The sequence below is a fragment of the Arvicola amphibius genome, chromosome 6 (genome assembly GCF_903992535.2).
Source record: "Arvicola amphibius chromosome 6, mArvAmp1.2, whole genome shotgun sequence".
Classification (NCBI taxonomy): domain Eukaryota; kingdom Metazoa; phylum Chordata; class Mammalia; order Rodentia; family Cricetidae; genus Arvicola; species Arvicola amphibius.
In genome coordinates this window covers 122,446,971-122,472,610 of record NC_052052.2, presented here as the reverse complement: position 1 = coordinate 122,472,610, position 25,640 = coordinate 122,446,971, and the positions used below count along the sequence as shown (strand labels likewise).

At 41.4% G+C, this 25,640-nt stretch overlaps 1 protein-coding gene across 1 annotated transcript in view; it reads right to left on the bottom strand.

Annotated features, from left to right (window-relative positions):
• The window catches only part of Aoah (acyloxyacyl hydrolase), a 192,659-nt gene that overhangs the window by 114,318 nt on the left and 52,701 nt on the right, over positions 1 to 25,640 (bottom strand). The window contains exon 5 of the mRNA XM_038334078.1: positions 4,937 to 4,996. Within this exon, the coding sequence (XP_038190006.1) occupies positions 4,937 to 4,996 (60 nt within the window). The remainder of the gene's footprint in view (positions 1 to 4,936; positions 4,997 to 25,640) is intronic.

Genomic DNA, 25,640 nt, shown 5'->3' with positions numbered 1-25,640 from the left:
GCCATTGTCCTTGGCTTCTCAGTCAGCCTCCACCGTCAGCCACATTCAGAGAGTCCGGTTTGGTCGCATGTTCCATCAGTCCCATTCCAACTGGAGTTGGTGATCTCCCATTAGTTCTGTCCCACTGTCTCCATGGGTGAACGCACCTCTCATGGTCCTGACTTTCTTTCTCATGTTCTCCCTCCTTCTGCTCCTCATCAGGACCTTGGGAGCTCAGTCCGGTGCTCCAATGTGGGGCTCAGTCATTTTCTCCATCCATCGCCAGGTGGAGGTTCTATGGTGGGGATTATATTTGTATCTTAAAAGGATAGCTAGAGATGGATTTCCTAGAGGAGGAGAAGGGGAAAATCTCCTTGGAGATGCAAGTTTGGGCTTTGTAGCCTTAGGCTACCTTGTATACTGTGTGACAGCCTCTACTTGCTAGATGCCAGCAGCACAAATCAGTTTCTAGACTGTGCCAAGTGTCTCATGTCCTGGGCTGGAGGTGAGGAACCAAACTGTACCTGTTAGAAAACGCACTGATTTGACATAAGGTACAGGCAGTGACAGTGGGAGAAGGGATGCTTTAGTAGGTTAAAGTCAAAGATGTGGGGTCTGATTGAAGTCAGAATAAAGCAATGTTAGCATGACCTCATACAAAACATTGGTTTCAGTTTGCCAGCACAGACACATTCTGTGACTTAAATCAGCTGCATTCAGATGTTGGAGCTGCTTCTCTTAGTATTTACCTTAGTCTGAAAGCCTGTCTAATTATTCTAATGACAACGTAGAGTTCAACAATGATGATAACCAACACATGAAATTACATGAACAGTCTTATAATTACTACACAAGAGGTACAATAGAATAGAATTTTATAATTGCACAACTGTTCATTGTCAAAATCCAGCTGGAAGGCTGCAGCTGCCTTTGCTATTCGTTGCACAGATACTGAGGTCAGGAAGTAAGCAGTCATCTGATGTAGGAGGGTCTTCTGTTTTGTGTTGATTTCATTGGTTAAATAAAGAAACTGCCTTGGCCTTTTGATAGGACAGAAAATTGGGTAGGCAGAGTAGACAGAACAGGATGCTGGGTAGAAGGCAGTGTGGCAGACGCCATGTCTCTCCGGCCTGAGATGGACGTAGGCTAGAATCTTGCTGGTAAGCCACAGTCATGTGGTGATACACAGATTTATTAGAAATGGGTTAATTAAGATGTGAGAGTTAGCCAAGAAGAGGCTAGAGATAATGAGCCAGGCAGTGCTTTAAATGAATACAGTTTCTGTGTAATTATTTCAGGTAAAGCTTGCCTGGCGGCGTGATGCGGCCCGCTCTCCTCATCACTACAGTCATCAATGCAGCATGTCCAGAGTCCTTCTGCTTCTTCTGTCCAGACAGGGTTATTCTCCTCTGTTCTTTGTGTCACACAAAGGGACAGAGACAGTTGTTCCCAAGCCACCTTTCCAATTCCAGACAGTGCACTTGCAAAGACAAACAGAGATGGACGTGCAAGCCACACAGAAGTCCTTGCCTGCACACTTGCCAGACCCCACCTTTCCGTGTGAACTTTGCTAGCCAAGGACAGCTGGTCTGTAAATAATGCAGAAATGGATTTAACATTCTGAATTTGGCTGCATCCCAACTCATCTGAAAGGAAGGTGTAGAGTCTAGGTAATCCCTGGGGACAGTGCAGTCTTACCAGCTTCCCTCACCCGATGGGAAGTGAGGCAGAGCGACAAACTCTTGAATAAAGAACATGGGGTGAATGACACAAATGAAAGGTCAAAGTGTGTGTGGGGGGATTGAACTATTTCCTCTACACAGCAAACCTGACATTAAATTTCCAATTCAATTGCTTTTCGACTCTGTGTGTATTATATTACCTGGATTTAATTGTTCTGGGCTGGGATGTGAACACACTTGAACACAGCATGTGTTCGCTTCTCAGGTGAGTATATTTGCCAGGTAGAGCTGTGCTTAGTGTTTTGTGTACAGAGGCACAGGCTGTCCCCAGCATAATTCCATATCCACAGAGACTAGTACAAAAGTTCTCTGTCAGGTTCAGCACTGAGGAGGCCTGGTCAGAGAGCTGTCCGCACAGGAAATAGAGTGGATTTGGAGCGAGCTATTGATGGATCTATGTGATGCATTGCCCGTGTACTAGCGACATAGAGAAAGTGATTGAGTCTCAGCCTTCTCATCTCTAATGTGAGACTGAGGAGAAAAACTATCCAGTTTGTGTAGGTGGAGGTGAGAATTAAGTAGGATATCCACACTTCAGATATTCTAAACAATTGGCTTATATGCTCTTTTCTAAATACTCAAAAAATCTCCCAAGGAACCTCCTTGACCCTTCCTGAAATCCATACCTTTTCGAAGCTTTTGATTCCTTCCACAGCACAAAACTTTTCTACAGTTCATATTTTTAAAAAGATAATTCCTTTTTTTTTTTTGTTTTGTTTTTTGAGACAGGGTTTCTCTGCAGCTATGGAGCCTGTCCTAGAACTAGCTCTTGTAGACTAGGGTGGCCTTGAACTCACAGAGATCTGTCTGCCTCTGCCTCTGCCTCCTAAGTGCTGGGATTAAAGGTGTGCACCACCACTGCTCAGCAAAAAGATAATTCTTTTTATCAAAGATTAATTCTTATTCTTTAATTCTCGCTCTCCCTCTCTCTCTCTCTCTCTCTCTCTCTCTCTCTCTCTCTCACTCTTTCTCTGCATGTGTGTGTGTGTCTATGTGTGGGTATGTCCTTGAGAGTACAATGCCCTCAGAGGCCAGAAGAGGTTGTCAGATTCACTGGAGCTGGAGTTACAGGAGGTCATACATTATCTGATGTGGATGCTGGGAACCAAATTGCAGCCCTCCGCAAAAGCAGTAGATGCTCTTAACCTCCAAGCCTTCTCCCCACTCCTGCCAGTCCAGACATTTATAGGAGAAAGCCGAGAGGAAGAGCTTGCTGGGTCTTGGCTAGTAGTTCTGCAGTCACACTAGCCATCGGGCAAAAGTGATTACAGCCAATATTCCCTGAACAGATTGTCAAAGACACTTTTTTTTTTTCCTGATGATTTCAGTCTGGAGTAAACATATCGAGAGAAGCTTTGGGGAAGTTTTCTTTCTTAATTGTTGAACAGTCAATAGATTTTTTTTTTTAAAAAAATTTGAAATTGGAATCCTGCCTCACCAATTATGTTTTCAAGTCTGGTGACAAAAAAAAAAAAAAAGTTGTAAAATCCTAATTAGCCTTTGAGGTTGTGCCAAGGCAGTTTGTGCCAGTAAAACAAATAATGCCCTAAAATAAGTCTTAAACCTGTAGTGAGAAGAACAAAAGACAATCACATTGTCCTCCATTCTGCTCAGATTTTTGAAGGTGCTGGTCATGGAGATTTCGTGGTGTTTCTGCTTATTATTCAACATATTAACCCGACTAGATGAACTGGCCACTACTGACCTTTAATTATTCTGTGAATGAAGCAATGAGTGCTGAAGCCGACATCATGATTGATTAACCAATTCTGTCGAAATATCTCTTCTGCTACCACTTAACTTGGGTCAGCCTTGTTCATCAAAACTCATAGGACCTCTTCAGGTTGCCATCTAAAAAATATTGTATAGGGCGCACAGAATAAAACTGCTTGTTTATTATTTAAATACATTTGGACGCCCTTTACTTGCTGCCTCTGGTCAGCCTTGACGTGAGTGATTTCCCTCCCCTTTGTTTCTTTGTTTCTAAATCAATACTGTGAGACAAGTTGTCAGAGAGTGAATGATGAGGGAAGCTGGCAGGGAGGAGCCCATGACAATGCCTGTGCACCCTCCCTGCTGTGGAATGCACCCTCCCTGCTGTGGAATGCATCCTCACTGTCACCGTGAATCCTCTCTGCTGTGCAATGCATTCTCACTGTTGCTGTGCATCCTCCCTGCTGTGGAATGCATCCTCTGTTACCATGCACCCTCCCTGCTGTGGAATGCATCCTCTGTTACAATGCACCCTCCCTGCTGTGGAATGCATCCTCTGTCACCATGCACCCTCCCTGCTGTGGAATGCATCCTCACTGTCACCATGCACCCTCCCTGCTGTGGAATGCATCCTCTGTCACCATGCACCCTCCCTGCTGTAGAATGCATCCTCTGTCACCATGCACCCTCCCTGCTGTAGAATGCATCCTCACTGTCACCATGTTCAGCACTCAGCCTACTTTCCAGCTTCCCTTTCAACTGGGACTGACTTGCCCCACTTACAAGAATTGAAAGTGTAATTGCTGAGGCAGGATTCCAACAATTCCCTAGAAAGGGGTGTAAGTCAAACCCTTAGCTGGCTGGTTTGAGCTAAGCATTCTATCTGTTGAGAAAAAAGTCATTATAAAGAGAGCAAATGGAGCTGAGCAGTGGTTGGGACTGCTTTCCCATTCTTGGGTGCTAAGTCCTCTGCAGGAAAGCGGTTACTTTGACTATCTATTAGTCCATTTGCAGAAGATACTGTCACTGTCCTAATCTGACAGCCAGGAGACCAGAGGCTCAGCGAAGTGAAACACTGCCTGATATCGTGCTTTACAAAGAGGAAGAGAGGAGGTCACAGCTTTCTCTAGAATGGTCTATCAGAGAGCAGTTCTCAGCTTGGTGATATCATGAGAGTATTACAGTAGGGGGTGACGGACAGTGCTGCTGGCATGCAGTGGGTAAATGACAGAGATGGTGTTTGATGTCACAAAGCACAAGACAGCTCCTACAGAGGAGACAGCCCTAAATGTCAGAGTACCGGGGCTGGTACTGCCTGCCACAGAGTGAAGAGCAAGACCAAAACAGGGAAAGGGGCTCCTGTTCCTGTCTCACTGTGAAGTTACTGTAGTGTTGCTGAGCTTTGCCCAGAGAAGCCTCTGGCTTTTGGAGTGTGAGAGCAGGGCCCGTGAGAGGAGAGCACACCAAGGAATAGGGTGGCCTGCTACCATCTGGTTACTTACCATGGTTGAGGACCTCTTGAGGATGTGTCTCGCCTTCTCCAGCGTAAATTTCCAGGCCTCCTACGGAAGCGAAATGAGATAGCACCATAACTCCTTTTTCACCTGTGGCTTACGTGTCTTTTCTACAATTAGAATCAAAGTCTACAAATCTGCAATAAATGAACTGTTCCACTATTGTTTGATAAAATAATTTACAGAAAGGCAATTATTGTTACTAGATGCCCTCATTAAGACTTTGTACCATGTGCTATGCTAATTACCTTTTAAATGTCACTTCATGCAGTCTTTACAACAGCCCTGAGAGATATCACCACTGCATTAGATAAAGAAGGCAAATGTACTAAAGCAAAGAAGCTGGCTCCAGGTCAGTAAGCAGAGCTGGCAGACAGTATCCTGAACCTCTGCTCCCTGACAGCCATATGCACTGGTGTCTCTGAGAGAGTGGCCCCTCTGTAAATTCTGTCCCAAGCAGGTTATCAACAGTTCTGCAGAATTCTCCAGAACAGCAGGTGCAGCCACTGTCAGATGAACTCATGATCCATGTGTCATTTACCTTCTCCTCTCCTGGTTCTATATCTACTGTTCTCTTGCATCCATTTCTAGAGCATTTAACCACACCTCTGAAGCATACATACACTGCAAATGTAAAGAGTTAACTCATTGCTAGTGAAGGTAGCAATGAAAATTCCAAGGACCTCCGTATTTGTAGGAGGCAGACAGGCACAACTTGAGGTTTGGGGAGAGGTGACGTCACGCACTGCTTCCCACCGCTGGTATCCCAGACTCAGCATACATGTGCCAGTCCCACTGTCCCTTCCTTGGCCTGTCCCCCGAAAGCTCTAACATGTCCTGCTCAGTGACTGGCATATTCAGTGGAAGAGTCCATTTTCTACTCTTGTATCGCATCTGAAGCTGGAGTTGGGGGTAACGCCCACCCTGGGTCACTGATATGGCCATCTTTGTGTTGAAGCAGTGAATGTCTATGGAGGAAGGAGACCTCTGAGATGGAAACAGCAGCAAGAGCAAAGCCTCATGGGAGATATGGGCCTTGGCTTGGCTTTTTAGCAGATATTCAGGAATTGGGTGACTGTTAACTTTTGTTTAATGTTTGATGGATTCCTTTTCTTCACTGCAGGCCTGTGGTTAGGGTGGTGAGAGAGGAGGAGTGGCATGACCTCCCACTTTGAGCTAGAGTCAGAGTGAACCTTCTAGAAGAAGCTCCCACAAAGAAGGCCTCCAAGCCAGCTCCACTTATCTTCCATGGGTAGACATTGAAACCACATCCCAGTGTCTGCCTGAAATCAGGCTCCTTTGGCTCAAGTTCAGAGGACAGCAAGCATGTGTCTTAGGTCAAAGGCAATAGGCTGGTGGGTAGCTAAGAGGGCACAGCAATAACCTGAACAAAGATGACGTTCTCCAACTGGTCTTGGTGTCCAGGGAACTTGGGGACAAGGTACGCTTCTTAGAAAACTAAAACACCACTGTGCAAAAAATCAAATCAAATAAAACCCTGTGACAGTGCTAAGGCCTTAGTGTGGTGGTGCCGTGCAGTAGTCTTTTCTATGCTGCATGCCAATGCCATACCCAGGGTGCGTTTCTGTCTATTGGCATCAGGGGCAACAGAATTAATGATAGTACTTACTTTTAAAATATGGCTCTCTCTGACAGGAAGACTGATTAGAGAGTGGCCCACTACAATTCACCTTAGGGAATTACCTTGGGCTTTTTCCAAGAATTCTGGAAAACCTGGAAATTATATACTTGTTTAAATTAATCTCCTCTGATGTGTCCAGTATGGCAGACACCAGAGCTGCATGCTGATTTATTTTTTGGCCACTAATTGTTAGCCTCCAGCTCATTCTCTCCATGTGAATCTTCCAGGCCATGTCCTACCTTCTCCATGTGCCCAGCTTTCATCCGGGATGGATCCCCTTGCATGCTGAGGCCCATTTCAACATCTGCAGGGCCCAACACAATATCTCACCCACATGGCAGGTGCTCAAGAGATATTGAAATAAAAGCCAAAGAAAACATTTATGTTTACTGTACTCTTAGTAATAGAGAGAGGGTGGAAAGGGGAGGAAGAAGAAGAGAGGGAGACAGAAAGGGACATGGAGAAGAAAAGAGAGGAAGAGGTAAGGAGAAGAGAGAGGCAAAGAGAGATGGAAAGAGAGAGGGAGAGTAAGGAAGATGGAGCAAAGTGGGAGGGATAGGGAAGGAGAAGGAGGCAACAGGAGATGGTGAGAGGAGAGAGAAGGAAGTAGAGAGATGGGGAATTGCTACTTTTGGTAGCTACAGAGGAAGGAAAGAGGCCTCTGAAAAAACCTTAGCATGTGACCAGAGCAGCCTTGAGACACCATGTTATTTGATCTAAAGTTCTTTATTGTTTGATAGTTTCATACTTTTATATAGTAACTTTTATTCCTTTTTATCCCCATTTTTTTCTTTCACCCTTCCCTTCCCTACTGGGTCTTTTCTTCCCTATAAGTCCCTTCCTATCCTCACTTTGTCTTCTTGTGTATGACCCTGATGTGGGATTCCCCTCTGTATGCTGTGAATACCATTGGCTAATAAAGAAGCTATATTGCTGTGCATAATAGGGCAAGGTGGGAATTCCAAGCATATAGGGGATGAGAAAGTAGGCAGAATCAAGGAGAAGCCATGTAGCCGCTGCTGGAGACAAACGTCGGACATAGGATGGAACCTTACTGGTAGGCCACAACCATGTGGTGGTACGCAGGTTAATAGAAATGGGTTAATTTAAGATGTAAGAGCTAGCTAGAAATATGCTACAGTCATTGGCCAAGCGGTGCTGCAATTAATGTAGTATCAGTGTGATTATTTCTAGTCTGGGTGGCCGGGAAATGAACAAGCAGCCTTCGTCTACATGACCCACTTAGTTTAATTAGAGTTTCTTGACTGCACAAGGGTGAGAGTTTATTGACTGAAGCAACAGTTACTGATCAGTGGCTAAAGCACTAAGAAAAATGACTCCCTCACCCCCAGTAGTCAACAACACGTCATGGCCCTTCTCACGACCTTCTGGTTCTTTTATTATTTCTATTTCCTGTGTAACCAAGGAAGAGAAAGACCTTTATAAAGAAAACTTTAAATTATCAAAGGAAACACAGAAAACACCAGAAGAAGGAAAGGCTTCCCTGATTATAGATTAGAATAATTAATATTGTGAAAATTGTTTAATTGCTAAAAAAGTCTATAGGTTCAATGCAGTCTTCATCGAAATTCCAGTGTCATTATCAACAAAAAGGAAGAAAATATTAAAATTAGTATGGAAATACAAAGATCCCAGATTGTAAGGTGATTGTGAGCAAAAATAGTACCTCTAGAGGTATCAGCATACCTGATCTCAAGTTTTTAAAAAAAGTGTAGTTGAATAGAAGTCTCAGACACAAACCTATATAAATTTAAGCCTGATTTTGAAAAAGATGTCAAAAATTGAAGAAAATACTGCTTCTTCAGTAAATGGTTCTGGGGCAATTGTCTACATGTAGAAACATGTAAAAGAATTAAACTAGATCCACATCTCTTGCCCTGTACAAATACCATCTACATATGGGCCAAAGACCTTAGTGCAATAGTGGATACCTTTAAACTGTTAGAGAAAAAAGCAGGTAAAAATACAAGATACACACATGGGCAAGGACTTTCTGAATGGAGTCTAGTTGCTTAGAAAATAAGGTCAATAATTGATAAGCAATTCTTTATAAAATTAAAAAGCTTCTGTACAGCAAAGGAAACAGTTAACTGAGTGGAGAGAAAGCCTGAAGGATTTGAGAAAATATTTTCGAGTTTTACATCTAATAGAGCACAGGTAGAATATATGGAGAACTCAAAAACCCAAGCAATAAGAAAATAAGCTACCCAGTCACCAATGTAATGTATACATTTACTCGCCAGGCTAACTGGATAAATTGGGAGTTCAAAGGAAAAAAAAAGAAAAAACACAAATGGTCAATCAATACTTTTAACAGTGCTCAATATCCCTAACGACTGGGGAAATGCAAATTAAAACTACATTGATATCCTATCTCACTGGTGTCAAAATGACAGTCATTAAGAAAACAAGTGACAGGCATGGGCAAGGATCTGGGCAAAAGGAATCCCTCCTACACTGCCGCTGGGATGACAACAAGCCAGTCCTGCTACAGTGGAGCTCTGTATGTCCGGGCACAGACTGAGTACCTACCAAAAGGACTCCAAGTGAACACATCGCAGAGATTCTTGAGCATGCACTGCAACAATTTCCACAACAGCTAAGCTACAGAAACAGCCTAGCTGACCATCAGAGGGATGGATAAAAAAATATACGTATTATTCTTTCAGCCCTAAAAAAAGAACAAATTTATATTGTTTGCAAGAAAATAAATGCAACTGAATACATTAAGTGGTTTCTAGATTTTAAGTAGGTCAATAAATCATATATAGATGGCATGACAATAGAAGTTAGACTATGTAGGGGAACAAAGAGGACGATGGAAAGGGGGCGGGAGGGTAAGGGAAAGGCACAGGACCATAATAGGGAAAATGTGTCCAACACACAATGCACACTTGTGTTAAAATACACTTGGGTCACATATTGTCATGTAGAGTTAATATATACAATTATAAGCTTTTTAATTAAGAAACATCATTATTATGTTAAGCAAGAAAAATAGGGTTCCTTATTTTATATATCAAGAAAAGCAAAGAAATATACCACAGTAATTGTGGAGGTGATATTCTCCCTTTTGCTCCTCTCAGTGCATTCTAATTTTAAGAATGAGAACCACTCCATTAATACATGTGTATTATTATTGTTGTTTCATGTTTGTCATAACACTGTGTCAAAGGTCCCCAGCTCCAGAGAAACCTGTGCTGATTCTATGGTCCTCCCATGGAGCCAAGGCAGGTAAATCAGACTGCTGCTGCATGGGGGGGAGTGCCAGGGGAGGTGGGATGAGGGTCAGTTTAAGGAGGGAGTGAGAACATATAAGAACAGACAGATGTGGACTCTAACTTGACCACTTGCTCAGTACCCACCTCAAAATTCAATCTACATGAACCAGAAGAAAAGTCCACAATTTGCTGAAAATTGGAAAAGGGTAGGATCCTGAAATTAGACATTTGAAGCATTTCTTTTTTTTTTTTCTCTCATGGTTTATTTTTTTTATATTTAAAAATTTCCATCTCCTTCCCTCCTCCTCCCCCCTCCCTCCCCTCCTTCTCCCCCTTGATACAGTTTAGATGACACCATATTGAAGCAAAGAGGGAAGAGCCTGATTTCTAACCTGTTTATGGGGAATAAGAGAAGGAACCTAGGCTTGAAACCCCATAGGCACTCGTAGGTTGCAGTGTGCAGAGGGGGTATTGAGTTCTAGATTCATTGTTACAGTGATGTAGAGACAGTCCCTATGATTAAGTCTTCTGGGGCACTCTTGCACCCTTGCAGCTTCTTGACAGTTTGCCCCTGGAGTTTCTGGGTGATAATTGTGACTAGTGTCTCAGAGAGCCGTTTCTGTATGAGATCCAAACAATGCTGAGGTGCTTTATTCAGCAATGAAGCGAAGAGTATAGGGAAGTTTCAGAAGATGCCCTGGATCCCACTCTGGCATCACCCCAGGACAGAGAAGGCTCCCTATTAACTATATAAGGCACAGATAAGGGCCCTAAATAAGATCATGGTTTTGAAGGCTCAGGCATGGAATACACGGGTGAGTAAATCTGCCATTTGATTTCAGGGTTAGTACAGCTGTGTGTAATGCTTGAGTGTTTAGGGGAGTGCGGAGATTATTTATTATTGATTACTATACTGTGAACTTGAAAAAGTGTGAGAAAGCTTATCAGTGGTCTTGCAGCTTAAGATGGGCTCTTGCTCAAATCTCTCATTATTCCCAGGAAGTACAATCATTCCTGCTTTACAATGTAGTACACTCAAAAGGCAGGCAACTGTTCTAGGATTAAAAAGCGTGTTTGGAGTCTGTCTGCTGTGGGCTAACCCTTCTGTACGCCCTGAATATATGTTGCTCTCATTGTTTGATAAAAAATGCTGTTCTGGCCTATAGCAAGGAAGAGTATATCTAGGCAGGAAAGTCAAACTGAATACAGGAAAAAAGAAAGTAAAGAAAACCAGCCCACAAATCATAATTCCAGAGAACCTAGATAACAATGAGGACCCTAAGAGAGACATACATAGATCTAATCTACATGGGAAGTAAAAAAAAAAAACAAACAAACAAGATCTCCTGGGTAAATTGGGAACATGGGGACCTTGGGAGAGGGTTGAAGGGGAGGGAAGATATAGGGAGGAGAACAGAAAAAAAATGTAGAGCTCAATAAAAATAATAATAAAAATAAAAATAAAAAAGAAAGAAGGGTTGAGCCAAGAGATATGCAAGACAGTCACCCAGGAAACAAGATGCCAGCAGACGGGTAAAAGCCATGGCAATGTGGCAATAGATTAATAGAAATAGGGTAATTCAAATGTAAGAGCTATTTAATAATAAGCCTGAACTATAGGCCAAGCAATATGTAATTAATATTAAGTCTCTGGGCAATTATTTAGAAGTGGCTGCAGGATGGAGCAGGACAGAAAAACCTCTGTTTATATCAGGCTATGGAAAGAGCCCAGAGTTTTTAGACTTCAAAGCCCAGTTACCCCTTCCCCTGTTCTACAGAGTCATTAATGTTGATAAAAACTAAGCTCCTTTATTTTTATGGAAAAATCATAGATTCAGGATACATCTAGAACTGTCCTGTTGTATTGGTGTCCACTACCTGTAATGGCTCAGAATTATCACTTTGGGTCTCTCCTAACGTCTATGAAGACATGTTGAAATGAGTCACCAGGTGATTGAGATGAAGATTACTAAATGAAGACTGAGCAAGCTCTGCACATTTCGGATTTCTACTCTTTCCATTATCCAGCCAATGTTACTGGCTTGAAGGTACCGCAGCAGGTGCCAGGCCAGGGAGTGCAGAGTAGGAGAGTTGTGTAAAAACAGCTGTTACCTCCTTGCCTATGTGAATTTTGACAATTACTTGGGGAGTAAGACAGGCACATGCTCGAATGTGTGACAATGAGGAAAGTTAAGGAAACCAGAATGGATGCCACTACTTGGGAAAAGAGGAACATTGAGCTGGCTTCAGGAAGAAGCCGTTTTGCACTAAGTTTTCAAAGGTGGAAATGGGTGGAAAGATAATGAGCATTTTAGTTGTCAGGAATATCATAAGGGTCAGAGGTAAAATATATGGATCAGTATATTGAAAAATCCATAGGTTTTGGCTACAAAGGAAACTTGACATTAGTTTGGCATCAGTGCTAATGATAACAATTCTGGCTTTTATTTTGAGTTGTTATACCAATAGACAACTGAAAGAGTGGCAATGATTATGTTAACCTTTGTAAACTCATGCTGTTTTTCAATGATCTTGAACCTCAGAAAAACAGTATTATAGTTTGTGCTTTACAAATGAAAAAGAGACACAAAGATTTCATAATTTAATGAGTGTCTTTCTGAAGGCAGAAGCAAGACTGACTCAGGTTTCTATGCCAACATCCTTTCCACCACAATCGTCCTGGTTTCCAAGAATGAAATTTTAACTGATATTTTAATTCCGGCAAGAAAATAGGACCCATGAGGTTTCAGCAAAACATGGTGAATGCCAAGTACAACGTCAGATAGTCAAGCAAGAAGCGTGGTTTCCTTTGTCAAGAAGTCATGTACCTGGGTAGAAATTTATGTAATCCAGATGCGGGTGTGCACACGGATGAGCGTGAAAGGCAGACAGCTTCCTTTCCATCAGTCATTTCTCCTGCAGCCATTCATTCCATTCACCCATCTCCGAGATACTTGCTGAATATCTAAGCTATGTTGTTTCATGAACTGTTTACTAGTGCCGCAATGAGACACCTAAGATTCTATCATATGGGCAGAGAGCTTGGCAGTAAACTGCCATTAGAACACACTATGGAAAGTAATGAGTACTTTTATTTTATATATGAGATAAGCTGAGGCTTAGAGAGAATAAAAACTTTATCCAAAGCCACAGAAATGATGAATAACACAGTCCAAATGTAATTCAGATTTGTTTTGTGCTTGACCAATGCTTTTCACTTTGCTCTGGGAGATGTTAATAGGTGAGGTAAAACAGAAAATAAAAGGAAGTTTGGGAACTCTGGGAACTAAATTCTTTTGCTAGAGAGTCACGAAATATGTCAACATGTTCATGCTTTTGTAGTGCTTTGTGGGGACTGGTATTTTATAGATTGAGCGTTCTCCAACTGAAACGCTTCAGCCAAGAGCACTGGGCCACATCAACTATGATGGGGAAGTATGGAAAAACGACAGTAAGCAAGGGTTCTTAGGCATCTATATTGTGCTCCTTGACACTGTAAAAGATTGGTGAATTGGACGAGATACAATCTCTAACTCATCTTCCTTGTGTTCCAAGATGTTAAAGAACTAGATTCTGGGGGTGTGGGAATGAAGGAAGTAAAGATAAATGGCGTTGTTGGGCACACGTTTCTACAGTGACAATTTTGTGATGGAGTTCTATGCTATCAATTAGAGCAGCAGTAGATTTGAAAAGTACCCAAAGTGTCTTTGTTCCCTCCCTGCTTTTGACAGCAGTGACAGATCTCCACAGAGGAGAACGCCCCTGGGAAGGGAAGCGAGGATGATTGAGATGGACGGCTTCTTCTAATTGTCAAGAGCATGTGGGAAAGAAGAGGTTTGGGGGTGGGGAATGATTGCTTATTTACTCTAATTTTTTTTCTCCAAAAGTTTATGAGAACAGGTTTTCCCTTACACCCAAATTAAGAGTACAAGTTTACCTTTAAAATGATGCAACATTTAGAAGTTGGTATATCCAGGGGGTCATCGCTGTTCCATCAAGGAGATAAGGACATAGTTGACTATAGCATAAGGCAGCTCAGTAGACTGAATGCTTGTGTGCTCTCTCTCTTAATCCACAGGTTGAAGCTCTAATTCCAGTTTAGAGGTGGGACTCTGGGGGTGTGATTATGTCATGAGAGTTCATCTGATACAGGGGATTTGTGACCTAAGAAGGCATTCAGGTGTGGTGGCTCACACATGTAATCCTAGCACCTATGAGGTGGATGTAGGAGGATCATGAGTTTTAGACCAGCCTGGGATAAATGGGGAGACCCTGTCTTGAAAGAACACTATCAAATAAACAAAACTGAAGAGGCTTTCACCAAGAAATCCTCTTTCTTCCCCACTTGATGCTATAACAAGAATCTGTATTCAGCATCCTGATATTGGACGTCCAGATCTCACAACTGAGAAACAAATTTCAGTTATTTGTAATGTATGATACTTTTAAATGATAGTTTTAATTCATTATTTGAAGACCTTATACTTATATATAATCATACTTTTTATTGATTTTTATTGAGTGCTACATTTATCTCTGCTCCCCTCCCTGCCTCTATAATTATACTTTTTTTGTAGCATCCCAAAATGACAAAGACAAGCATACTAGAAACAGCCAGTCAAAAAGTACAGCAAAAGGACTTTGAGGTGATTTCCAGTAAGTAGAAATACCAAGGCAAGATATTCCATGCTTGTGAGTGTCCATCTCCTTCGGGCAGCCTGGCCTTTGGGTGGAATTTGCAGGTGTATTTTTATCTGTGTGCCATGGTATCACACAGTGACTATTTGCCAATACCCAGGATTTAGCTTCAGCAAAGCCTAGTTTCTTTCATGGCCTGACATTTTCCAGCTCTGATAGGCATTTATGACTTTAAGATAAATAGAAAAATAAAGTCAAATTCATGTTGTTTTCTTCCAGAATAAAGTATTAGGAAAGTGGGAGAAAATGCCGCTCCTTTAAAAATGCGTTCTCTTCATTGCTCACTGCCTCATCTTCATACAGATCGCACTGACAGCTGCATTCATGTCTTTCCTGCTCATGTTGTACGATATAGATAGCTACAAGTACTGTTGGCATCACGGCTATCACTTTCTTTCCTTAAGCAATGCCTTAAAAGTAGCACTTGATCTGCTCTACTCCTTTCCAATTATTCATTGACTTTATCAGTATCACCACTGTGCTGGTTAAACTATATCATCAACCTGACTGCATTGAGAATCACCTAGGAGACACATCTCTGGGTTTGCGAGGGCTCTTATACAGAGGTTTAACTATGGGGTGATGGTGTACCATCCTATAGACTAAATAAAATAGGGAAAAGGAAAACCTGTTGAGCAACAACATCTGACTCTCTCTGCCTTCTGACTGCTGACATGACTTCCAGGACTGCCTCAGGCTTTCACTGCCATGCCTTCCCTGACGTGATGGGCTATAACCTCTCAAACCATGAACCTTCCTTCCCTGTGGGGGAGCATAGCAATGGGAAAAGTAAGTAAACACCACGACCATTGTGACCTATATTACCATGAATTTTCATCTCTGCTTTCTTAACTTTTAAAAAATGTTTGTATTTATTAATTATACCACGTGTATGTGTGTAGGGTGTTTGTGTGCGCACATGCATGTGTGTGATTTATGTACGAGTGTGGGCCTATATGTACCCTGTGCACATGTGAATATTGTAGATAACTTTGGGAGTCATTTTTCTCCTTTCACCATGAATTCTATGGATCCAACTCAGGTCACTGGGCCTACACAGCAAATACTCTTAACCATGGAGCCATCCTGCAGCCTCTGCTTCTAGTTCTGCAACAAACATGATATATACTTTATCTCTATACTTTATATTAATTTTGCAAAGTCAGAAGAAACAATTCTCAACCCTACTTTGTAGATGAGACCATGAAGACCCAATGTTGCCAAAGGGGTTGTCAAAGGTTTTGCCAACTGCCACCTGTTCCCTTTGATTCCCTCTGCCTTAATGTCTGGGCATACAGACAGCTCTCCAGTGTGACTCCGAGGTCTAGTTTTATTTATAGGATGCTGGCACATTCCCCAAACAAATGATTTTTAGTAAATAATCCATCAGTCAGATTGTATGTTCCATCCCAGTTTTATAACGGTGGTTATTATTGTTATGATTATGCTGTTTTTCTATTTGCCCTCAAGTCGTTAAATAAATCTCACTCATTGTTAGACAACTAAGAAGTTTGTAGTCATATTGTTTTATTTACATCCACACATATTTGTGTGTGTGTATGTGTGTGTGTGTGTGTGTGTGTGTGTGTATGCATGCAAATGCTGTGGTATGCATATATAGGTCAGGGAAAAGCTTGCTGGAGTCGGCTCAGCTCTTCTACCAGGTGGGTCCTATAGGTCATCAGGCGTGGCAGGAAGCACCTTTACCAACTGAGCTATCTCACTCACTTTGGATTAATTTTCAGCCATTGTAACAAATTACCTTAAAAGCTGTGGTTTAAGAATGAGAAATTATCTCTTGCCATTCTTGAGGTCAGAAATCCAGGCTACGTTAGGGTGTCAACAAGGCATGTCCCTTCTCTACGGGCCAAATGGAGGACCTTTGCTTTCCCTCCAGTCGTTGCTGACATCCCTTTGTCTGATGATCTATCACTTCATGCTCTCCCTCTACTGTCACATTTTCCTCTCCTTCTCTATTCTGCCTTCCCTTTCTTTGCTTTTTTTGTGGGTGTGTATGTACGTGTTTGTGTGTGCCTATTGTGTGCTGTGCATGTGGAGGCAGAGGACAGCCTTGGTCCTCAGCTGTCTACCATGGTTGTCAGGTCAAGGTCTCTTGTTGGCTGGAACTTCCTGATTAGGCTAGGCTTCCTGCTCAGTGACCCCTTGGGAGCCTGTCCCTGCCTCTGCATTGGTGGGATTGCAGGTGTATGAAGGTACCAGGCTTTTCATACATTCTAGGGTTTTCGTTTTTATGTGGCAAACATTTTTCCAACTGTGCCATCTCCCCAGCCCCTGTAGTTACATTTTCTTCTCCTGCTCGGATCTCAAAGTTTGCCAATGTAAGAATTCTATGATTACATTGGACTTACACAGATAATCCAAAATAATTCTCCTGTCCAGAGATCCTTAACTAAATCACATCCAAATATATCAATTTTGCCATAAAAGGTGCTATACTTATAGCTTCTAGGCAGTAGGGTGTAAATTCGTCGTGGAGTTCAGGAAGGGCATTATCCTTTCTGCCCTACTCTTCATTTATCAACTAGTTACTAAGTGATTAGTGCGTGCAGTGAGCTGTGTTGGGCTCTGGGGAACTTGCTGGAAATGGCTCAGCTAGACTCTCTCTGCTGTCTCGGAACTTACACCCTAATGGGAGACAGACATTAAATAAAGATATTATGATTGCTTATATACTCTTAGTGAGCGGTAGGAAAGTGGAACGAACAGACTGGGGACATATCCCACAGGACCTGGCTTTACTTGGAGCTTTAGAAATAAACTTTCAAGGAGACGACTTCCTATTTGAACTCTGCTGTGGATGACTCATCATGAGAAGAGTCAACAGAAGTCATTAAAACTTCGACGTTCGAAAGATCTTTTAGAACTACTCAGATTTACCAAGGTCATTAGCTTTCTTGAGCTAAGAAGGGAACGCAAATTCTTCGAGGCAGTCGAAGACCTCAAGAACAAGAAACATTGTATTATATTGTCATTGTGTTATTCACATAGAAACAGCAATAACACCTCCCCTCCAAATATGTACACAATGACTACGGAAACTATATTTTGATTTCTCAGATTTAGGTGGGAAATTACTTTCACCATTAAGATTTATAAATTTTATTACCTCCTCTTATGACCTTCGATTCCTGAGTGTTCCTTGTTTTTACACTGCTTTGTGTTACAATCAGTATTTAGAATTTGTTTTTTTCAGAATTGTAACCCTGGTGCTACATTTGGGTGTAGAATACACCCTCAAGGGCATGATGTCAAAGACATGGTATATTATGAGTGGTTTAGGTGATTGTGGAATACCCTTGAGGGGGGTGATTGCAGGAAAGCCTTTGACAGCCCCACTATCATGTAGCTTTACTGTCCTACATGCTCTAGCCATAATGCTCCGACACAAATCTAGAGCAGCAAGGTCAATTGGTCATAGTCAGAAATCTCCAAAACCATGAGCCAAAATAAATATTTTAAAAAATATCTTAAGCGTCATGTAAAGATCTTCTTCCTGGATTCTTCTGATCCCTTCTATGTACCCTTCCACTCAAGGGTAACTTTTCTGTATCTTTGTTTTCCTTCCAAGATTCTCCACATTCCCTTGTGCTGAAAGGCCCCCAAATAAGTAAATCACTAAGGAAATGTAAATAGATATCTTGTCTAAGATTCCAAATCTAGATATTAAAAGTCCATCTTGGCGTCTCTGGCAAGAGAATGCTTGGAGGAAAGACTGTGGAGCGAGTCAAGTCCGACCATGTTTTACGCTCAGTTTCACCAGCATTTTTGTTCCTCAAATATTTATGGAGCAATTTAATTTGGTGGCCTTTAGTATTTCTTTATAAACTTATTGTTTAATGCCCATAAAAGACTTATGTGGCAGCAAATATATGAGAAATAAAAGGATTCTAGTTTAAATTTTTTCCTTTTTAATGGTGAAAATAGGTGAATCTTTACCCTTAAATTTTGATTCTTTGACTTTTTTATCTTTCTATAAAGGAACCTATTTGTGGTCCTTAGTCATTTTTTCCTACTGATTTTTAAGAGGGCTTTGGATTATAGAAAAATAATTTTTTTGTGCAGCATATTATTAATTACTTTTCTTATACTAAGAAGTGTAGACTTCTTGTCTATATACACACACTCACACACAAACACACATACATCATGTCCAGCACATCCAACACACACAGACACACATCATGTTCAGCATTTAGTTCTAAGATATAAGTGAAGGACTCATGTTTTGCCACTAATTTCCATTTTCAAATGGCATTTATCTTCCGTTCCATTGTTTAAAAACTCTTGGATATGTAAACAGGGAGTTTTAAGGTTTTATCAATTAAAACACACAGCAAACAACTTTCTCGACCTTTTCTTCATATGCTATGTTAGGACGCTGGAAACTGCATGGAAGATTTTTGAGGATATGTGTGAGCCAAGGTTGGATTGTCTGTTATTGACCCCTAATGTGCACCTTTCATGCAGCAGCAGCTTTGGAAAGGTGCATTGTATAAATAAGATATGACTGTCTGTGTTTTGAAACCTGTCAGCTTTTTCCAATATGCTTTTGATTAGTTTATTTCTGGACTCAGTACACAAAGGTCTAGCAATCGTTCAGGCATAGCCATGGGTTTAAGCAATTAATTTTAATTGAATTTGACCAACTTTAACTCTTCTAGAATATTAAGGTACCAAATTAAGGTGAGGGGTTGTAAACTGTTTTTTTCTTTTCCTTCAGAAAGAACATTGGACTTTCTAATATTTTGCTAACAGTAGTGAGCTGCTACCATGCACAAAGAAAACTCTCTTGACTGCAGCTTGGATGCTCACACACTTAGCTTCTTCCTTTCCTAATAGTGTATATTTTCAGCACTTAGATGCATAAGGAAATCCTGCTCAGACACTACACACAGTTAAGGCAAAACAAATACAAGCCAGAGAAGTTACTAAATACCAAACAAGACGGAGAAAATGATCCTGTCTAGTTTGGGGTTGGAGCTGCTATCGTTTAGAATCGTGTGTGGGAGAAGTCACGTGGGTTCTGGCGAGACGCTGATGAGAGACATGATTATGTTTCCTTGACACAGGAATTCCTTTAAGCTGAGAACATTTAATTCATTTTTTCTCAGTATCTATCACAAAATGGTAAGCCCTAATTACAGTGATGAAGGGACACATGCAAACTCGAGACACTTAGGTCTTAGAAAACAGGCAGGAGTTAAAGAAACATAGACATACACAGAGCAAGACGAATCCTAGAAGTGGATATTAGTTTTCTGACTAAAACAATTGCTAGTTACTACAAGAGCATTTTGATTGTGAACAGGCAAGAGAGTATATGGCAATCTTCTTGCCAATTTTATTTTAGTTTTGATTCGTGGATTCTTCAATCACCATTTATTGAATACCTATTTGATTCCAGGAGTTATATGCCCTCAGATGGTTCTCATTCAAGTGCAGGGCTCCTAGTGCGCTGACTGTCACAATAGGGAAATGACTGGGATAGACATTCCCAAGATGTAACTGTGACCTGGGTCAGAAAGGCTTACCAGAAAGGGAAGAATAGATTTTCATTGTTCATTGTGAATCATCAGGAACTTAGCAGCAGGAAAGCCCAACTCTAAAAATGCAATGAGCTATTTCCCTGGCCATATTGACTCTATGAAGATGAGGATGTGTGCTGGGAATGCAGACACCAACAAGTTTGGTCAAAGAGTAGAGAGCATCACAAAGGCTTGACTGTTCATATTTTGCAGGTAAGTCTGGGTTTAGAGCTTTAGGGCATCTTCAGTGTGCCATCTCCATGCCAGGCAGTGGAGGCAGATAGGCAGATAAGGCCGGTGTAGCCCCAGCCTTACAATCTCATAGAAACACAAGAAAGACTAGAAAGAGTCAGACAAATTCATCGAGAGCGAGTGGAAATCAAGGAATAGTTGTGGGAAAAGGATGATGAAGGTGAATGCAGATTTGACTTTGGGTATCTGGAATCTTAGCAGATAACAAAGAAAAGGCCATTGCAGAAGGGACAATGCTCTCAGGTCATCAACAACTTTAAAGCCTGGGCTCCAGTACCAGGACTCTCACCTAGGGCACAAAGGATCGTAGCTCAGGTGCTACAGCAGACGAGGTGGTGTGTGTGTGTGCGCGTGCGTGCGTGTGTGTGTGCGTGTGTGTGTGTGTGTGTGCGTGTGTGTGTGTGTGGAGGGTCAGGAGGACTTCTACTCCTTTTTGAAGATACCTGGCTTCCTGTGAGAGAACTTAGCAGACTGTTCTACTTTCTCAAGGAGAGCTCAGCCGTCCTCTGCAGACTCCTATCCCTCCCTGAACTCTGTTGAAAGAACTGTCTGTTCCCCACTGTTTATTTACTAGCCTCCCCCGCCCCCTCGCTCCTCCCCCACACCCCGTGCTCCCCCACTTCCATTTGCATCTCTATTACCTGCCACATTTGTAGGAATACTGATCTACATAATTCCTCCTACATCAATAATTTTTGGCTGAAATAAAGAAAAAGAATTATTCTTTAGACGTTAGGAGACTTTAGAGAAGTCTGTTTATGAAATAGGAATATCTGTCCTGCATGCTGATAAAAGTAAAAAGAGATAACAGGGCAGGTACCTGATAATGTACCCAGATCAGCATCCTGGTAATGCAGTAAGTTTTCAAGAAATGCTCTTTGAAGATGCCAGAGCAGGTGAATAGCTGTGTAGACTCATTAGTATGGGGGACATTGGCACACTTGTGTAAGCTTTCTGAAAATTAAGCCCTTCAGTGTATTTCCTTGTCACTGAAGCTAGAGCTGTCTCTAGCTCTGAGCGGCCACCGCTCTGAATATGCTCCAGTCTGTGCTAAACACGGGGAGACTGGGTTCATGTCCTACTCACAACTTTCAGACTCAACTTATAGTAAAAACTATAAGCTTGGCCCTGTAAAACTTGATTTGAATTGGAGAGATTAGTAGGAATTCAAGCATACACACATGTGCACACACGAAAAGGTGGAGAGAAACATAGCATGTAGTTTTGTGTGCTGTTGTGCATTGGTCCTCGGCACTCCGCTGAGAAGGATTAGAAGCAACAAGACCCTAGGAGTCAAGGACATTTTAAGTGTCCAGATCTTGGCTTCTAAATATCCTTGTCCAACAAAAGAATCCAGAGTTTCTTGATATAAATGGCTTATTCCATGGTTGTGGTTGGAAAAAAAAAATACATGACAAGCTATGCCTGGCTGAGAAACCCAGAGGGAAAGAAAGAACTTATAAAAAGGAGAAGGCATATAATGGGATATGGGAACTCCAAAGAGTTTCAGATGATGGTGAGACTAGAAAAGTTGAGCCATAAAACAAGCAATCCAGAGTTAGACTATAACACAGCGTGTCAAATACAAATACACCAGCCTACACTTAAAAATAAATGACTTTCTGAATATCTTGGAGGAGGATATATTTCTTTGCAGAAGAATCCCAATCAATGTAACCGAAACCTTTATTCCACAAGACTGGGTTTGGTCCTCCCTGGTCACCTTGAGTATAGGCCACGCTGACTTCTAAATAACAAAATAAGAAGAACAGGGAAATAATGACCATATAGTGGGGGCACCTGGCCAACAACACCTATCTAAGTGATTCAGATTGATCTTATAGATGGTCATAATGCGTAATGCACCACAAACAGGATGTGAGAGGAAGGACATTTCCTATTTGCTATTTTCTAAAAATAAATAAATAAATAAATAAATAAATAAATAAATACTATAACCCTGTCTACCAAAAAATAAATAAATAAATAAATAAAACATACATTTTTTTGAGTGAGCTGCATGTTACAGATGTGGAGGTTATGAAAACCAAGGAAAGATTACGAAGGTGTCACCACCAAGGGACACTATGGAGACGTGAAGAGTCTTAGTCACCGTTCTATTGCAGTGCAGAGACACCATGGTCAAGGCAAACCTTATGAAAGAAAGCATTTGAATCACTCACGATTTCAATGACTTAGTCTATTGTCATCATGATGGGGCACATGCTTGCACTAAGGTCTGGGACAGTAGCTGAGAACTACATCCTTGTCTACAGGTCAAGGGAAAGAGTGACACTGAACTGGCTTGAGCTTTTGAGAGCTCAAAGCCAACCCCCAGGGAAACACTCCCGCCAATAAGACCACGCCTGCTTCCACAAGGCCACGAAGCTTAGTCCTTCTAATCCGTTGAAATAGTACTACTACCCTGTGACTAAGTATTCGAATATATGAGCCTATGGTGGATCATTCTTATTCAAACCACCATAGAACTAAATGGAATGTGTACGAAGAGCAGATGCTAGGATAGGATGCTAGCGATAAAACTAATGGTATATTTAATTAAGCCTGGAGTTCAGTTAATAGTCATGCAAATAAAATAGTTTAATGCCGCTTCCTTTAACTCTGACTAAATGATGCTATGCTTGTACTAGGGAAACCAAACTCAGGTGATGGGTTATCCTCTATGTTGTGCCAGTAACTTTTTGTAAATTTGATATTGTTACTGGAAATTTGGGGAAGACCCACCTGGGATGCCATACATTACCAAGAAAACTGAGGATTTTTTTTTTATCTTGTTAATCAAAGAATTTGAGAACTGATTTAGAAAGAAGCTTGGGAACAATTTTGTTAGAATTTAAAAGGAAAAGCTTAGGGCAGATGAACTGTAAGTCTCAGTGGCTGCCTGGAGGAGGGAGGTGGAGACCAGGAAGAGATAAAGCCCTGCCATTTGAGTTAGCCATGGGGGCTGCAGAAGCAGACAGGCAGTCCGAAACGAAGCTGAAGGGAACTTCAGAGAAAAAGGGAGGAAGCCCAAAGTGTCTGGAAAAGCATGCCTACACTTTGGCAAGTATCCAAATGAAGGACAAAGAAACAAAAATAATAAATTTCTGAGTAATTCAGAAGATTGGCAGATTTAACCCAACCCTGACTGCAGCTCTGTAAGTGACTGCATGAGATGTGGAGTTTCTGAGAAGGAAATGCTTATTATCTCCTTGAAGGGACAATTATTTCTCCCATCTCACCTTAGCACGACTTAATGCAAATCAACCTTTCTGAGGAATATTCTCTTAATCAGGTGCTTGACCAGCTTAGCTGGGTTAATGCTGATGTTTTGGGTAGCTTGACCTGTTAAAGCGCTATCTAGACCAGAAAAAAAATAACTCTTTCTTATTGGGCCTCCAGAGAGCTCTAAACATGGCTACTGTAACAAAATTGCTGAAATGTAAAATGTTTATTAGGAGAAGAAAAGCTTGGGAAGAGTAGATATTAACATCGGAAAGAGTGGCATGAGCTCACAAGCTAAGGGCAGCATTGTGAGCAGAAGGGCAGCGTTACCTGCACAGGACAGAAGCGACTGAGGAAGGAATGTCAGAAGACTTTTGATCGTGAGATTTTAGTCCTAGCTCTGTGCAAACTAAGAACTTGAATTAAAAGAGATGACAGATTTTTTTCCACATAAAATAAAGTCCAAAAACAACGTGTTTATTTTCCAGACACACAAGAAATTATCACATGTCACTTTCATTTAATTAAAGTGGAGACCAACTTCTTCCCAGAACCATATATGTCAGCTTCCTGTGAACCTGATCTCAGAATGCCCTGTGCACCCACACATGCATTCTCTCAGTGTCAGAGGGCTTCTGGCTCCCATGGAACTGGACTCACCATGGAAGCGTCTTTGAAGTTTGTCTGCTCCCTAAGACAATGCTTTTCTTCTTGGCAGGTTTCTGTATGCCTAAGAGATGAGAAGGACCTAGCTCCACAGAGGTGTACAATTTGAACATAATTTTCTTTCAATGTGAATGGGGGGCACCAGTCTTGCATGTGTGTTTGGGATTCTGGTATAAGGAAGATATCTATAGCACAGTTATAATTGAGAATGGTCTACTAGAGGCTACAGAGTCTGCTGGGAATTTCAGGACTGGGGGCCCAGAGGGTGAAGTTGGAGAAGGGAGAGTTACAGTTGAATTTGTTCTACAGAACAAATATGGTGTAAGGCAATGTGTACAATGAGGCCTTGTACACGTGAACATATACCCCAGCGCCAGTCATTCGTCTGTCTTGTATGCAAAGAGAAGGGTGATAAAATGCACCCTTCCCTAAAGACTATCAGTGTGCTCTTTGCAATGCAGACCTGCACATTTTACTTCTCCCTTTTCTTGCTTCCCCATCCCTCATTTATACCCATACTATTCCCCATATGCTTACACCCTAATAAAGAAATTCATGTAACTTTACTATCTTAGCATATAAAATGTAGACAACAATATCACTTCCATAATATTAAATGAATTAATATATATGAAGCCCTTTGGTCAGTCCTTAGCACACTGTAAGTTATGGAAGTTGGTTTATGATGAGGGTTGCGAGGATAATTAGCATCTCATGGGGGAGAGCTGGGAATTGTTTTAGAGAGAAGGAGGACGTTGAGACGAGCTTGCAGTGCATGTGCTGTACGTACCCAACTCAGCATCCTTTGTTTCATCGCCTGAGACTCTCAGGGCACTTACATGAGCTACAGTGGGCAGAGCTGTCTAACACAGAGCCAGTTCATAATTCAGGGCTGAGTATCTTAGACATACACACAAATACGGGTGTTTGGTGGACAAAATAAAATATGAAAACATCATAGCCTCAAATGTTAGCAACAAGGTATGATAGTGTGTAGGTGGTCTCTTCATAGCTGATCAGGAGCTATAGTCATGGAAAAGATGAAAACTCAAGATCCAGAATTCAATTTCTGCTGACTGCATATCGGTTTTCTACCAATGATGAAATAGAAAATTCAGAGTTCTAACGGTTGTAAGCCGAGGATCATCTGTTCTGAATAATTCCACCAACATGAAGTTCAAGAGTAAAATTTTATATGAAAGAACTGACTTGTGGTGGCATTTCAGAGTAGTGGCTATTTTGAGGCATTCACAGGTTTGTCATAGGTGAACCTAGCGGGCTGAAGATGTATTTGCATTTCCATATGAGTGACTGGAACTCCATGGGAATAAAAAATGGTCTTGTCTGTTTAAAATATATATATTCTAAATATAATTTTGAATAACAAAAATAAAAATGAACAAACAAATAAAGAACAAAAC